The sequence below is a fragment of the Asparagus officinalis genome, chromosome 10 (assembly GCF_001876935.1).
Source record: "Asparagus officinalis chromosome 10, Aspof.V1, whole genome shotgun sequence".
Taxonomy (NCBI): Eukaryota; Viridiplantae; Streptophyta; class Magnoliopsida; order Asparagales; family Asparagaceae; genus Asparagus; species Asparagus officinalis.
Genome location: NC_033803.1, coordinates 9,611,768 through 9,628,412, shown reverse-complemented (window position 1 = coordinate 9,628,412; position 16,645 = coordinate 9,611,768). Strand labels below are relative to the sequence as shown.

At 34.5% G+C, this 16,645-nt stretch overlaps 2 protein-coding genes across 2 annotated transcripts in view; both read left to right on the top strand.

Moving 5' to 3' along the window:
* Positions 4,801 to 12,740, top strand: LOC109825937 (probable arabinosyltransferase ARAD1). The gene is given in 5 exon segments (XM_020392853.1): positions 4,801 to 5,226; positions 5,229 to 5,327; positions 9,572 to 9,868; positions 9,961 to 10,056; positions 11,986 to 12,740. Coding segments are annotated over 5 exon segments (1,269 nt in total). The 5' UTR covers positions 4,801 to 4,878; the 3' UTR covers positions 12,415 to 12,740.
* LOC109825971 (exocyst complex component EXO70B1-like) overlaps positions 15,021 to 16,645 on the top strand; it is a 2,782-nt gene continuing 1,157 nt past the window's right edge. The window contains 1 exon segment of the mRNA XM_020392904.1: positions 15,021 to 16,644. Coding sequence (XP_020248493.1) covers positions 15,119 to 16,644 — 1,526 coding nt within the window. The 5' untranslated portion in view covers positions 15,021 to 15,118.

The following is a 16,645-nucleotide window of genomic DNA, read 5'->3' as shown; positions in this document are numbered from 1 at the left end:
AATCATCCAACTTAAAATAAAAAAACACTCTCAAAATTTTAAAATTTGCAAAAAAACACCCTAAAAATTCAAAATCACAAAAGAAGACTAAATTTTCAAAACTTAGCAAAGAAAAGAATAGTTGTTTGATATTCTTTCCTTAAGATATATAATTTGACTTCTAATTTAAGGTTTATTATTCCTTTATAGTATCTAAAAAGTTTATCAAAAAATATAAAGGTGGAGAATGATTGATATCGGCTCAATAAAAAAATAGAAGGAATAAAAGACGCTGTTTTTTGAATATTTTATAGAATAATTTATTTTTTGAGTAAATTAGGAATCTTTAGAAGATATTTTCATAAACTTTTTTAGTATTTTTATATGCTTATGTAAATACTTTTGCCATATAAAAATGTGCTAAAGTTAGCATTAATATTTAGTTTATAATTTTTGTGAAGTCTATAAAGGATCACGAACAAACTCCACATTCTCTTTTGTATTGTTTTAGCCAACTTTTAACTAATCATCTTGTCTTATTAACTTTATTTATTCATCTTCCTTTTATAACACTAAATTTTAAAGTGTTTTCCACTTTTACACCATTATACTTTTTCAAGTCAAGTTTTATTTCATGTTGGTCCAAATAACATGATATTTCAAATTGGCTTTGGATTATATTTATTTCCTATCAATTCAATTATCAACATGAAAAGTTAAATTAAGTGTAGCTCATTTAAACAAATATTAAAAAAAAAAATCATAATGCTAAAGTTTAGAGACATAACTGAGCCAAAACCATCAAAATAGAACCTAGAAATAAATTTTAGTAAAAAAATAAATCAAATATACTAAGAGGGTGTTTAAGAAGGCTTATTTTTTTTAAAGCTTACAAGTTATGCTGACTTAATAGGTTTTGGCTTTTCTTGATAAAAATGCTATAAAAATTGTTTGAGTAGAAGAGTAATTTGCTTGGACAAACCTAACTTTTTTAAGTGAGCTTATAACCTAATATTTTAAAGTTGTGATATACCAGTTTTTTTAAAATAGGACTTATAAGCTAACTTATTTGATATTTTACTAAACAAGTAGAAATAAAAAAGCTAGTTTAAAAACTAGTTTGACTAGAAAATAAGCCCCCAAACACCCTCTAAATCAAGATATTTGATCACGTGCATTGTATGTGCGGAACCTAGTCATACTCCCTTTAAAAGCATGAGTTTGGAAACAGCTTTCCATGGTTAAAATTACTCTTCACTATTATGAATATTTTATTTAAATCTTAATTTCCTAATCATATTTATACCTTATACTAATCCAAAGTGTACTACATATGGCTAAATAATTAAAAAATATATAAGATTAATAAAATATATAAAATACTATTTTAAATATCTTATTTAAATTTTAATCTATCCTAATACTAATTATATCCTCTACTAATCCTACATAAACTACTTATAGCTCAAAATTTTGAAAAAAAACAAGATTAAGAGATCACTCGTAGCTAACATATTATAATACATAAAGTATTACCAAAAACCCAAAAAATTTAAAAACTGCACAAAATACCCTCAAAAGTTCAACACAAAGCACCCTCACTTTTTAAAATTGCAAAATATATCTCAAAAATTAAAATCACAAAAAAACCAGAAATTTCAAAATTTATAACCAGTACATATTAAATTTAGACATTATCACCAGATCGCTAAAAATTTTAATTTTGTAAAAAAACCCTAAAGTTTTAATAATTGTAAAAAAACCCTCAAAGTTTCAAAGTTGTAAGAAATATTCTAATATTTGAAAACTTACTACCAACACATGAAAATGAAAATGAAAATTTCAAAATTTCCCACATTGAAATTTACAAATTTTAAAAAATTCCAAAACACACTCTTAAAAGTTTAAAATTACAAAAAGGCTGTAATTTTTAAACTTGGGAAAGAAAAGAGTAATTATTTTATATTCTTTTATTAAGATATATACATTTAATTTCTAATTTATAGTTTACTGCCCTTTTTCAGCACCTAAAAATAGTCTAATTTGATGTTGGTAAAAACATAGCTATAATAATATATTAAAAACATCCAGTTAAGGAATAATTTTTTTAAAAAATATATGATAGATTGAAAATTAGCATCACTAAATAAATTAAAGAAACTACACATAATTTTACTAATAACATTAATTGGTAGAAGACTAAATTACATAAAAACCAATAAAGGACTACAATATAATAGCTTAGCATTAATTGATTATAATATATAAACATTGGTCTTTAAAATTACTAATATTTATAGGGTCAAAAAATGTAAGGAGTTGTGTAAAGAGAAGCTATTAGAAAGTTCAGTGATATCCTTTAAAAGAATCAAACTGTTTTCATTTCAAATGGAGAAGTAAATGAAAAAAAAACGTTCATGAATCACTTAAATTGACATTGACAAAAGATATATCTATCAAAGAAGCACTAACTAAATTTCCGTTAAAGAATATATTGAATAACTTTGTCCAAATCAAAGAAGCATTCTCCATGTAAGATACAAGAAAAATTAGTAAGTATTTATAAATTTTCATACTTTACTCTTCAAATACTAAAGGAACTATAAACTTAATATAAATTTACGTATGAATAATCTCGCAATAGAAACTAAAGTGAAGCCATTGATTAACTATGTTGAAAGATATAACAAGTCAAATAAGAGGAAAATCACTATAATGGACAAAAGGTATACACATGTACATATTTATAATAGTGTAAGCAAAAAAATTAAAATTGACGTTTTTCTTTTTTCTATACAGTGGCATGACTCTGCGTGTGACTTTATTTGGGGATGTGACTACCTACAAAGGATCAATTCTTCAATACACAATTAACGATAAACATATAATAACACTATCAGATTTCATGATCTTTATATATGAAGATAATATAATTCACTACTAAAATTCTTATTAAATACCACTAAATATAAAATTCATCTTATATCTATCTCAAATTTATAGGGGAGATATGCATGTCATCGTAAATTACATCAATAATATATACTAACAAAGATATAACTTATTGAAGGAATAAAAGAATGGTATATAAACCATGCAAACATCCATATAACACAATAAAAAAAATATTACATATTAAAACTAATATGCAGGGCTCATTCAGAACAAGCTGCCAAGATAAAAACATCTTCATCAAGGCTCTTTACAAAATGCAACATAAATTTAAATTAGTGACATATGCAACTATCATAATATTCGAAAGAGGTATGATCTTATAATACCTACTCTAAAATTCCCACAATTAAACTTAAAATTTGTTTACCAATATATAGACATACTATTGCACCTATAATGCAAAGAAAATAACCATTTACAATAGAGCTGAGCCGTGATTGTATGCTTGCGAAGGCTGCAACAAAAAGGTGGATAGAGATGTTAATAAACATGTCCAAATGATAAATATCACAAAATCACTGATGATGTAGTACCAAGATCAAGTAATATCTATTCTCCATGAAATAAATACATCAAAATCAAATATTAACATTATAATGTAAGACAAGTTGACAATGAAAAATGTAGTTATTTAGTTCAGATCCTCGTTGAAAATAACACGGATAGACCAAATGTAACATTATTTGATGCAGCAGAAAACTCTTGTTGGATGCACAACAGAAGAACTCGTTAGAGAAAAAAAAAAAGAAAACTCCTAACCTTATTTAAATAATAAATTATAAACACAAAATTTTCATATATATGAAATTAACAATTATTCTCGTTGAACCAAAAATATAATCAAAGTCTGTATTTCCAGAAGTTTGTGCTGAATATCAAAAATACATTCAACTTCTTTGTAAAGTAAGACTAAAAGACAAAAGATGAGCAAGCCCAGCGAAAGATAACATCACAAGATATCTAGCTCCAGCTTAATGACACAATCGATGTAGATGACGAAGACTCTAAAATTATTTAGGAAAAAGATAAAGGTGGAGAATGCTTGATCTCGACTCAATAAAAAGATAAAACATAAGGAATAAAAGACATCAATATTGTCTAAATATTTTATAAAATATTTTAATTTTTTGATTAAAATTAGGAATCATTAGAAGGGATTTTCATAAACTTTTTTTAGTTCTTTTATATGCTTATATGAATGTTTTTATCATATAAAAGTGTATTAGAGTTAACAATTATTAGGAACAAACTTCATTTCGATTTAGTTTCATTCTAGCCCACTTTTAATCAATCGTATTGACTTATTGGCTTTAATTATTTGTCTTCCTTTTATAATGCTATTTTTCAAGAGTTTTTCACTTTTGTAATATTATACTTTCTCATGTCAAGCTTAATTTCATATAGGTCCAATTAACATGAAAATTCAAATTGGCTTTGGATTATATTTATTTCCTGTCAATTCAGTTATCATCATGAAAATTTACATTGAGTGTAGGCTATTCAAACAAACAACAAAGAAAATAAATGATCGTAATGCTAAAGTTTAGAGATATAAATTAGCAAAAACTAATAAAGTAGAACCCAAGAACAAATTTTAGAAAGGAAGTAAATGAAAAATAATTAGTCATGATCTTTAACCACATGCATTGCACATGCATAAGACCTAGCATGTTTAAAAACCTGACTATTCTCTTGATAGTTTTTACATTACGATTACAAATTAGCTTTATTATAGTCGATGATTAATTGCTTTGAGGTTACTTTTTTTTCTCTAGAAATTGATGATTAGAGTGGTAGTTTGCAAACTGTGAGATTTGGAGAGGACTTCTACAAATAACCATGATTTAATGGATAAAAAAAGCTCTCCCGACTTTAACTACGACTGCACTCGTACTCAAACTCCCAATATCTCCCATTTCCATCTCAGAGATCTCATCTTCGTCAATGTCGACGAAATCTCAAATCTCGATCGCAGTAGTCCTCATCCTAATCTCAATCTCCATTTTCCTCACTTTCACCGACTCCCAATCCCACCGCCTCAACCTCCCCTCCTTCTCCCTCTCAAACCCTCGCTCCCTCTCCTCGTCCGCCGCCGCCGTCGAGATCCGGGCTCGGCCTCTCAAGGTCTTCATGTACGATCTCCCGCGCCGATTCAACTTCGAGATGCTCGATCACCGGCCGGATGGGGTCAAGAGGCAGCACAGTGTTGAGTACTGGATGACGGCGTCGCTGATGGTGAAGGGAGGGGAGGGGGAGGGTGCGGAGGCGGTTAGGGTTTTGGATGCGGAGCAGGCGCGGAGGTCTTCTTTGTTCCGTTCTTTTCGTCTTTGAGTTTCAATACGCATGGGAGGACGATGACTGATCCGGAGACTGAGGTCGATCGACAGCTGCAGGTTAGTGACATGGAGGTTTATTATTTATTTATTTTTTTTAAAGAAAATAAAAGTGATGCAGGATTGAGATCCAAGTTAGTATTTTGATGGTAGTGATATGGGAAAGTTCCTTAGAATATAGTGGATATTTTTGGAATTAAGTATAATCTAGATTAGGAGAGGTTCTTAGTTCTAATATTCTCATGGTAGTCAATTTGAAGATGAAAATAGCGTATGTGAATGTCAGGGTCCATTTAGTCCCACATTAACCGGACGGGGATTCAATTGTGGGTTTACAAGGGATTTGGTTTTCCTCGGTCTAACAAGTAGCTCGATGAATGCAAATTTCTCATCAAAATCTCCTTACTTATAAAGTATATGCGATATTAAAAGATTAATTTTTTTATAAGAAACCTCCTAATATATGTATAGAATGTGTAAGAGATATCCTAAACCGTCGTTTGGATTGTGAATTTTCAGCTTAAAGTAGAATGCTCATACGGAAAATTGAAAACTGTTTGTGCCGTCAAATTCATTAACAAACAGGTCACTTATCTGAATTTTCCAGGGGGAAAAAATAGATTGGGTTGGGCAACAAGTCAAGTGCAATAGTTATGGTAAGTCTTATTGTTTCAAATACAAATTAAAACATCAGAATCCGAAACAAAGGCACCCAAAAGGAAGTTAAAAAGAAAATGTTGAGTTTACGCCTTGAATATTTTCTCTCGCATTTAATAGTTAGTCTTGTTTTCTTATTATAACTGTTGCACTTTTAATTTTTTTTCAAAGTAGCTCCTAGTGAAATGTGTGCATCTGAACTTTTAAATTATGTTCTCTCTTTCTCCAATAGTTACTTTCAGGAAAGTCTACTGTGATAATACTGTAGAAGGGCATTTCCATTGTGAAATCATGTCAGATCAGATGTGTAATGGACACATCTAGGATGCATCTGTCATTGGTATCTTAAATTTTGCTTAGCATTGCTATGTTATGTCCATGTTGGCGTCTCTGCGAACATGCATGTGATCTGAAGTTAGGAAATTCAGCATTTAAATTAGAAAATTGTCTTTAAGGTAATTATGCATTTAAGCCAGTTACATTTGACTGTAAACTAAAAATCTGATTCATAGGCAACCATCAAGGTTTTAATTTGGTAGCTGGAATGACCGATATAAAGAAAAAAAATCACATAATGATTTAACTAGAAGTAAAATAGTTTGTCACTAAAAGAAAGAAGGAAACGATTTTCCAATGTATTGGTTATTATAACAGTTAACATGTATTAAAGTCTGTATTATCAACCACTAGGCTTCTTTGCTTTAGTTTTTGAATTATCTGGAAAAGATAGTCAGTTTATGTTATAGTTTTGTTTTCCAAATAACTGATGATGTCCTGTCAATTTACATGTAAATCAGAGTAGTCTTATTTAAGTTTATAGATAAAGGAAAAGACCCTCAAAAGCTTTTCTTTTACTTTAGAATTTATCTACTGTAAAGCAAAAGAGAATGCTGCCATTCGTGAGAAAAGTAATACACTTGTTGGCTTTTTCTTTGTCTAACAAGTGCTAATTCTTCAAGCAATGTATTTCAAAACTATATGTGATTTTAGGTTATTGAGGAAGATGCATAACTTTTTGCTGAAAGGTGATGTGGTCTTCTGGAGATGTTATCTAAATGTTGTGTCATCAACAGAGTTTGCTTTGCAAGCTGCTAACTATAGTGATGTGACATGGAAAATATTCTAACCCGTGATCAGGAGAGCGTTGAGTTTGAATTGCATCTCATATTCTGTGCAATTCAAGGAACCTCTGTTCCATGTCCTTGGATGGATTCTTGTAGTCATGTCATTTGGACTGCCAGAGTAGGTTAGAATATTTAAAATATTGTTTTGATAAAGGGGGACTGGAACAAAAGAACACTAAAGTACAAAAAGAGTAGCAAAACTTTGTTGATGACATAACACTTGGATCACATCTCCACAAGACCATATCGGACCTTTCAACAAAAAAGTTTTGCCTCTTCCTCAATAACCTAAAATCACAAGAAATTTTACTAGAAATTTTTGTTGATGACACAACATTTGGAGAAAAAGGAATGCTAAAGTACAAGGCAATAATTGAACAAAAAACTTTTGTTTGACATGAACACATTTGTCCTTAATACTTCATCAAATCTTTCTATATCTTAAAAGCCTTTATTTTCTGATTTCAAATACTCTATTAAGCAACATGTGTCATTATGCTCAAGATGTTTCATTTGGACTTACAGATAGCAACGTTTAGCTGGGAACATACTTACACTGTAACATTTTTACATTTGTGAGAAGTCTATGAATTATTTTCCTTGGGCTAATTAGGGCTGTACGAATTGTGTTTGGTTTAAAATGTACACAAATGTTATGCAACAACCAAATGTAATAATTTGGACCCGGGTGCCGGTTGTTGATGATGACAAACATGGGTACTCCTTTTCCTAAGCACATGTTTGTTTAGTCCATTATTAGACATGTTTCCTACTTTTCTTTATGGGTTTCAGTTCTGCTATTATTATTATTGAGTGAAACATGATCTATAATCTGTTGTATATTCATAAATTAAGTCCTCTAACCATTACATCAAAACTCCAGAGTTATGGCGAGGGTGAGGATTATATTTTTATATTCTAAAATGCCTTCGCAGGTTGCATGCCTTTTTAATGGGCTTGAAACTTGGACTCACGTAGCGGTTTCCTTTTTTAGAAAATTCGCTAAATACGTGGCCTAAACTATGGTGAAGGTTGAGAATTATATTTTTATATTCTAAAATGCCTCTACAGGTTGAGCGCCCTTTTAATGGGCCCAAAACCTGGACTCACGTAGTGGTGTCAATTTTTAGAAAATCTTCTTTAAATTCGTGGCTGGTGGGATTTGAACATGGGTTGCTCTGATACCATATAGAGAAATAGAAACCAAGATATATTTTTTATGGAGGACTCACCTCTTTATATAGAGGAAAGGAAACTTGGGCTACAAGGAGACTTGCGGTAAAATTAAACTTGGAGTACAAGATAAAGTAAATTGGTAAACAACAAATAAACTACTCAACTATGCTAATAGATATATTAGGTTTATAGTTTTGAGTATTCGGCCAGATTATATTTGTTCACTTTGCAAGTCGACACTTTTTTGTTTAAGTAGAACGTATAGTACTTTATTAGTAGTATGTGCATCCCACATTTTTGAGAAATATATTGTCTTGTTTCAAAAGATGGATTACATGAATTCCTGTGTTGACTGAATACATTCATTGTTCAAGACCGTGCTGCAGTGTTCCACTGCCTGATCTTTTTGGACTTCACAGAAGAAATGACAGTATGCTTTAAATTCAAGGTCGCTTGGCCATTCTGAATTATTTTCAATGCTCATTGAGTAGGATTAGTTCTCTTGTGCAAACAGAGAACCTGCAGTTGAACACTGGAAAGTCATAAGTGAGCAAAAGACTGAGCTTCTGAAACCCACTGAAGAAAAGTACCGCCCAGTTGTATTCTAACAGTTGTTTCCTGTTAGACATAGTGGGATCTTTCTGTAGATCAGTTGAGTTTAATTGATTAGCATTTTGATCCTTAGGTTTGTAACTGTTCACCGCTCTGCCTCGACTTTTCTCACCTTGGCATGGTAACTTTGCTTTTTGATAAGGTAAGTGATCATGAAACTGTGCAGTGTTTGATTTAGATGTTATTCTTTATAGACAACGTGGTTTGGGCGATTTTATTTAGATAAAGAAAGCTTGTACCTTAAAGTTGCGGAGAAAAAGATATAGCTCACTTTAACGTGTTTGATGAACTTTGTATTTTTTTTACCATCCACATTTAATGATAGTACTCACAATTGATGATGACCAAGAACACAAATTTTTGTCTTGAATATGTGAATAAAAATCCATATCACGACTCATGAGTTTCCATCATTTAGTTTCTCAGATTCCTGCAAATTCCTGTAAATTTTGCTTTTTGCTTCGCTTGAGTTAGATTGTCGCAATTAGCAATCATGAAGTTAGGCAACACAAAGATACAGTAAATAGTATGTTAAATATCTGAATGCTGTTGTAGTTAGCTTACACCTGCAGACTCCTTTGTACTGTCTATAAATCTTTTCTAATTGTAAATGGTATGTCATACTGTGGAAGTTCATATTAGTTAATAGATAAGGTAACATATAATTCCTTGATAATTATTAGTTATTTGGGGTGTCAAATTCCATTTATCATATAATGAACTTATTTGTGGCAGATAGACCTACTTGATATTCTCAGAAAATCCAAGTACTGGCAGCGTTCGGGAGGACGCGATCATGTAATTCCTATGCACCACCCAAATGCCTTCAGATTTCTCAGAGATCAGGTGAATGCATCTATACTTGTGGTTGTGGATTTTGGACGATACCCCAAAAATTTGTCTTCCCTGAGTAAAGATGTGGTAACTCCCTATGTTCATGTGGTCAGTACCTATACCGATGATAATATTCCTGACCCTTTTGAATCGCGGCCCACACTTCTCTTCTTTCGGGGAAGAACTATAAGAAAAGATGTAAGTTTTCATCCTTATGTTGCGCTATATTTTTTCTGATAGACAGTTTCTTTACAACACAAGTGAACTCTGCATCTTCTTACTTATTTCAGGAAGGAATTGTTCGTAAAAGACTGGCCAAGATATTAAAAGGCTATGATGATGTCCGTTTTGAGGATAGCTTTGCTAACACTGATGGCATAAAAGCAGTGAGTTTTTATTCCCTTTTCACTTTTGCTTTCTGCACACAAATGTTGCTGTCTTTGACTGAGTGGATAGCCCTCAATAGAGCTAAATTGGAAAATTAGGGTGGAAATTCACTTTGGAAACATGGCAATCAAATCGTTAGGACTTTGTTATTTTTAATTTTGACGGTGTTGGCGTCATGACAAATCAGAATTATAGAAAATAACATTCACATATTTCTGAAGTGGTAATGCCGAAAGAAGAAGTTCCTAATTTGGACTTGTACTGGCTTGAAATTAGGGTCTTTAGTTTCGACTGGCACATCGTGTTATCTATATATCTTGTGCACTGAGGTTGTTGGTTTCACTATGGTCTTCATATACATGCCTAAAAGAAGCCTTGTTTGAACATGAAATTAAGATGTCTATTTGAACTTCCAGCTCTTGTACAGCTGTACCAATACTTCTTACAGATTTGGATTTTTTTTGAACTGGTTCTTAATGTTATTTATGAAACTGATGTGTCTGGTTTGACTATATACTCTGCATGTCATCTCTGTCTTCACATCTTATGCTAAACATGTGATCTGTTTCATTTTGAGCCTTTTCCTGGCTTTCAATCTTGGTCAAGTAGTCGTTCTCATTATCTATGAATTTTTAAGTTAGCTTATACGAGGAAGATTTTAGATTAACTTCTTGTTCCATCTATGTTCCACTCTAATCTTAATTCTTTCGATGTTGAAAAGCCTAATATGAGGTGTGGTGTGTCTTTATTACTCCATACAATGAACGATCTTCTAGTAAATACTTCAAAATTTGTAAGAGCCATATAGACCGACAATTGATTCTGTTCTCATGCAATATAGTTACTGATGAGTACATATCTTACCTTCCGCTGAGGCCATTTGCTTTTTTCTACTCAAATTAACTATAAACCTCCGAGAATCAAAATTTTAAGCTATGTGCATATTAGATATGCTGAAATATAATTTTATCGTAGTGAATACATTATGACCAAAATACAAAATTTATCTGAAATGGCCCTTATGCCACATGGAGAACTCAACAAGTGCATGCTTTTTTAATTGTAAATCTATTTAAAAAAAATGAAAACATGAAGTGCTTTCCTGGATTAATGCCTGCACCTCTTTTCCGTGACAATCTGAACTGCTTTTATTATCTCCATTCAGTGGTCACAAATTGGATGATGTTTCGATGCAAGTTGAGTTGCTTGTGTATGTATCCATTCACAAGCTAAATGATTCATCTTAATGTTCTATATCTTCATGTTCTTTCCAAATTGGGTGAGTTTAGATCTCCTAGATCATTATTAATCATTTTGTCTTAGACAAGGAATCCAAAATTGTCAGTTCTTGTTTGTGTATCCATTGTGCATGTATTTGATTGTAACAGACCTCTCTGAGCTGAGACTCCTTCTTGCCTTGTCGTGTAGCATTTTAGTATTTGGGGATTGCATAATCTCTCCCATGTGCACCTTCAGTAGCATTTAGCTCATTTCGTTTATAAGCACACTTATCACCCTCAATTCAGGGAAAAGGAGGTTATGTGCAATTTATCTTTCTAAAAATGCCAACATTAGGAATGATAAGTGCTAATAAACGAGCGGAGGGATAATATGTGCTCTGAAGGATTGATGACGTGAGTTATTTGCAATTTATCTTTAATATATCGAGGCATTTGTTTTATCTGGACAAAAGAATTCTATAGAGGTCTTTAGAAAATTCATATAGACCTATTAGCGAGCATGAACATTTCTCAGTACACATTTTGAAGTAGGTGACTGCACTCATAATATTTGATCTACCGATATTTTAACTGTTTATACTATCAAGTACTGAATGCACCAACAACGATATTAATTATATTTTGATTTAAAATTGATGCTGAGAAGCATGTCATCTGATGTTATATTTGCTTCTATGTTATCGCCAGTCGACGGAAGGCATGCGCTCATCAAAGTTCTGCCTCCATCCAGCGGGCGACACCCCATCCTCATGTCGTCTTTTCGACGCCATCGTCAGCCACTGCGTCCCAGTCATCGTCAGCGACCACATCGAGCTGCCCTTTGAATCAGAGCTCGACTACTCCCAATTCTCCCTTTTCTTTTCCATTCAAGAAGCTCTTGAACCGAACTTCTTAGTTTCCAAGCTCCGAGAAGTAACGAAAGAAAGCTGGATTGAAATGTGGACAAAATTAAAGAATGTATCACATAATTTTGAGTTTCAGTATCCACCAAAGGCTGGCGATGGAGTGAATATGTTGTGGAGGCAGGTGAAGTATAAGGCTCCTTATGCTAGGCTTGCGGCTCACCGGAATCGGAGGTTGAAGATTCCGGATTGGTGGAGTCGACGAAGACGGTGATGGTTTTAGCTGTGTTTGTACATTGAGGAGGATTTTTCTGAAGGTAAATTGCACATAATCTCTCTTGTCAATACTTCTAGTAGTCTTTATCACCCCTCAATTCTTGAGGAAGGGGATTATCTACAGTTTATTCTTCTCAAATACCAATCACACTGACAATTGTTAATAGATGACTTGAGAGGTGATAAATGATTCTAATAATATAGAAGAGGAATTGTTTGTAATTTACCCTTTTCTAAACTTGGATTAGTTCTGATTGATTGCTGTATATTGTCATTCTTTGAATATCACAGAATATACTTTTTCAGGAAATTAAAACAAGGGCATCCTTTGACATTAGAGTGAATGTAAATTACCAGCATATGCATAGTGTATTGGGATTTCCTTTTCTAAAATTAGCATTTTCCTTCTTTTAAAGGGTTTGTTCCCTTTGTCAGATTGTGGTCTTTGTTGACAAAGTACAGTTTTTCTTTTTGGATGAATAAATTGCTGACAGGTTTTCCCTTTTGACATCCATCTATTTGCAAGTAAGAATATGATGAGGAGCTGTTTGGTTATTTTCTAAAATAGTTCGAAACCATTTCACGGCTCAGAAATGCATTCCCTTGAGTTTCCAAGTGTTTTCTAGAAAATGGTATTATTTGTTTGTTTCACCCTTAAAATATGGCAAGAAATTGTTTGTTATAGGATCTACTGTTTGATTGGTAACCCCCCCCCCCAAAAAAAAAGGAAAAAGAAAGTGAAGAAAGTCAAACAATAGCTCTCTGTCCAATTTTTTATTCCCCAAATAGTACATTTTCACCCGTTTTTAGCTCCGAATTGAGTTTCCTCAAAATTATAATGAATGATGATGTATCAAGGAGCCCAAACATCCCTTTCCAAGCTCAGTCAAACTAAATATAATAGGAAAGCTTTCGGAGAGATCCGAGTACTTTCTTAGGGGTGTTGCTATAGGGACCCAAAATAGGGGACCCCTGAGGTGCATCAAGCCTCCAGGGGCTGACACCTCACCTGTCCCCTGATGCACTGTTCATGAACAGTGCATCAAGCCTCCAGGGGCTGACACCTCAGCTGTCTCCTCAGGGGTCCATGAGGAGTTTTCTTTTGGAAAATGATAGTGACACACCCTCAACCACATCCCAAACCACATCGCCTCTCATATGTTACAGTGTATCGGGCCCCACATGAGATTTTTAAAATTTTAAAATCCCATGTGAGACCCGATGCAATGTAGCATATGAGAGAGGGGGTGTGATTTGAAATGTGATTGGATGTGTGCCCGCTAGATGCCGATAGCTTGTCCTTTTTCTTAGTTTGCTCAGAAAGAGGTTTTCCGTGTTTTGTCGCGCCCTATACAGGTGGCAGACCAACAGAATGAAAGCTAGCGTGAACACCTGTAATCTGTCTCATGTAGCAAACGTCAAAGAAGAACGAAAATTGGATGAGACGTTCAGAGAACCAAGTCAGTTTTCTATCATATATTAAGATAATAATATCTTAAATATCTAAATCTTTACTCATACTTTCCAAGAGACAGGAATTCAATATCTAATCCAAGACTTTCACGACAATCGCTTAATTTATTGAGCTTATGCATGACTTGCCAGGAAAACTACTGTAACATATGCGTCTCCAATCGGATGAAAGTTAATAAAAACAAGGACAAAATTTTAAAATTAACCTGTTTAGAAACTTATTTGTAAAAAAACGACCTACTTCGAAAATATTTGTCAAATTCGACTCAGTTTCAGCCAATTGGCGGAAACTGGATCGAATTTGGCGAAAAAACATCAAATCCCGTGAAGTTTAAATCCCGATTACGTTGCTAATTAAGTTAGTAACGAGGGTTTAAACTTCACGGGACTTGAAGTCACGTGAATTTTTGAATGTTTTTCGCCAAATTCGATCCAGTTTTAGCCAGTTGGTTACAACTGGGTCGAATTTGACAAATATTTTTGAAATAGATTGTTTTTTACAAATAAGTTTCTAAAGAGGTTTGAAATGAAAATTTGTCCTAAAAACAAACCGTATCCGGCCACCAAATTCCACCGCCAAAAAAAGAAATCTCTAAGGGGCTGTTTGGTTGATGTATTTGACATTAGGGGTTAGGCAGAAAGCCTGCCAAAAAAACACTTTTGACAGGCTTTCTGTCCAAAACGCCTCTTTTGGCAGAAAACCTGTCAAAAGTGCTCTTTTGGCAGGCTTTCTGCCCAACCCCTAATGCCAAATACATCAACCAAACAGCCCCTAACAAAAGTTCAATCCTCAGAATCATAGGCATGTACATGCAAAATCCCTACGGGACACCCCTCCAATGTTTCTTCAATAGAAAATTTGACAGGCCCTTCAGCGAAAATATCTTGTCTTAGAAAACGTGCAGAAAAACAGTGAGCGCGACGGAGCAGTAAAAAAATAAAAATAAAATAAAAATAAAAATATTTTTTTTGCGCAAAAGAGTGCTTCCCTCGTCGTTTCAGCTTCCCGAAGAAGATTTCAATACAAGCCGGCCAAAAACAACACCCATCATCATCATGCGCCAAACCCTCATCCCCAAACCCTAGCCCTAACCCTAAAATCTCCCCTCTTCCCCCCAGAACCCTAGCATCGACGGTGAGAGCCCCCGGTCGAAGGCCAGGACAAGGTGATCGCCACCGCGCAGCAGATCGTCAAGAGCCTCGCCGCCGACAAAACCGCCGCCGAGGACATGCTCCGTATCCTCTCCAACTTCGACCACCGCTTCTCCTCCATCAACGTCGCCGGCGACGGAGATGATCGCGATGGCGACGAAGTCCGCATCGAGATCGAGGCGAAGCTCGACGAGGCGGACAAGGTAATCTCTCTCTGGGACTCTTCCAAATCTCTCCTCTTTGAATCCTCGCGGGAAGAGATTGGTGAGTATCTCGTTACTGTCGATGACCTAATCTCTGTCGCTAGTCAAGATGAATTAGAACTGTATGGAGATATTCGAGAGAAAGTTGAGATCTTGATCCAGATGTCGATGTCTAGGCTCGAGGATGAGTTCCGCCACCTCATGATTCGAAACACCTTTCTTCTCGACTCTGCTGGCCTTCACTGCTCCATCCGTAGGCATTCCGTCGATGAAAGCCTAGACGAAGAATTGGACACCTCGAATGAGACCGAATCCTCTGTGGATAATTCCAGCCATCATCATCATAAGGAAAGCTTGAATTTTGAGGAGTACAGGAATAGTGAACTCATTCGTCCTGAGGCGGTATCGGATTTGAAAGAGATTGCGGATAGAATGATTCGTTGTGAGTATCAGACAGAGCTTTGTCAAGTTTATAGCGGTGTGAGGAGAGAGATATTGGATGAGAGTCTCTCTAGTCTTGGTGTTGATAGGATGAGTATCGATGAGGTTCAGAAAATTGAGTGGAAGTTACTTGATGATAAGATGAGGAAATGGGTGAAAACCTTGAAAGTAGTGGTTATGGTTTTGTTTTCGGGGGAGCATCATCTCTGTGAACAAATCTTGTCTCTATCCAATGAGCTTAGAGAAGAGTGCTTTGTTGAGAGTACTAAGGGGTGTTTGATGCAGCTTTTGAATTTTGGAGATGCTGTCGCAATCCAAAGGCGGTCGCCAGAGAAGTTGTTTCGGATTCTTGACATGTATGAAGCTTTATCACAAATGAAACCCAAATTGGACGAATTGTTTGGGGGTGATTCTGGAAATTATATCATCAAGGAGGCTGAACGGATATTGGAGTGGTTGGGCGAGGCTGCGAAGGGAACATTTACTGAATTTGTGAATCGAGTTCAGAAGGAGTCATCGAAAAAGCCAGTGTTAGGCGGAGAAATCCACCCCCTGACTCGGTATGTGATGAATTATATGACATTGTTGGTGGCTTACAGCAGCTCGCTTGAATCCCTTCTTGATGATGACGGAGTCGTTGGGGAGGTTATTGATCGTGGTGAGAATAAGACCCGATTGGGCCACCAACTGGGATTGTTGATCTCGTATCTGGAGTCTAATCTTGAAGAGAAGGCCGAACTTTATGATGATGCTGCATTGCGATTAATTTTCCTAATGAATAATCGGCTTTATGTGGTCCAGAAGGTTAAGGGTTCAGAACTTGGGAAGATCTTGGGAGAAAATTGGGTCAAAAAGCATCGTGGACAAATTCGCCAGTACCATAATAGCTACCTCAGAGCTTCTTTGACAAAGCCGTTGTCATTTTTGAAGGATAATGGATTGGGTGGGAGTGGTAGTGCT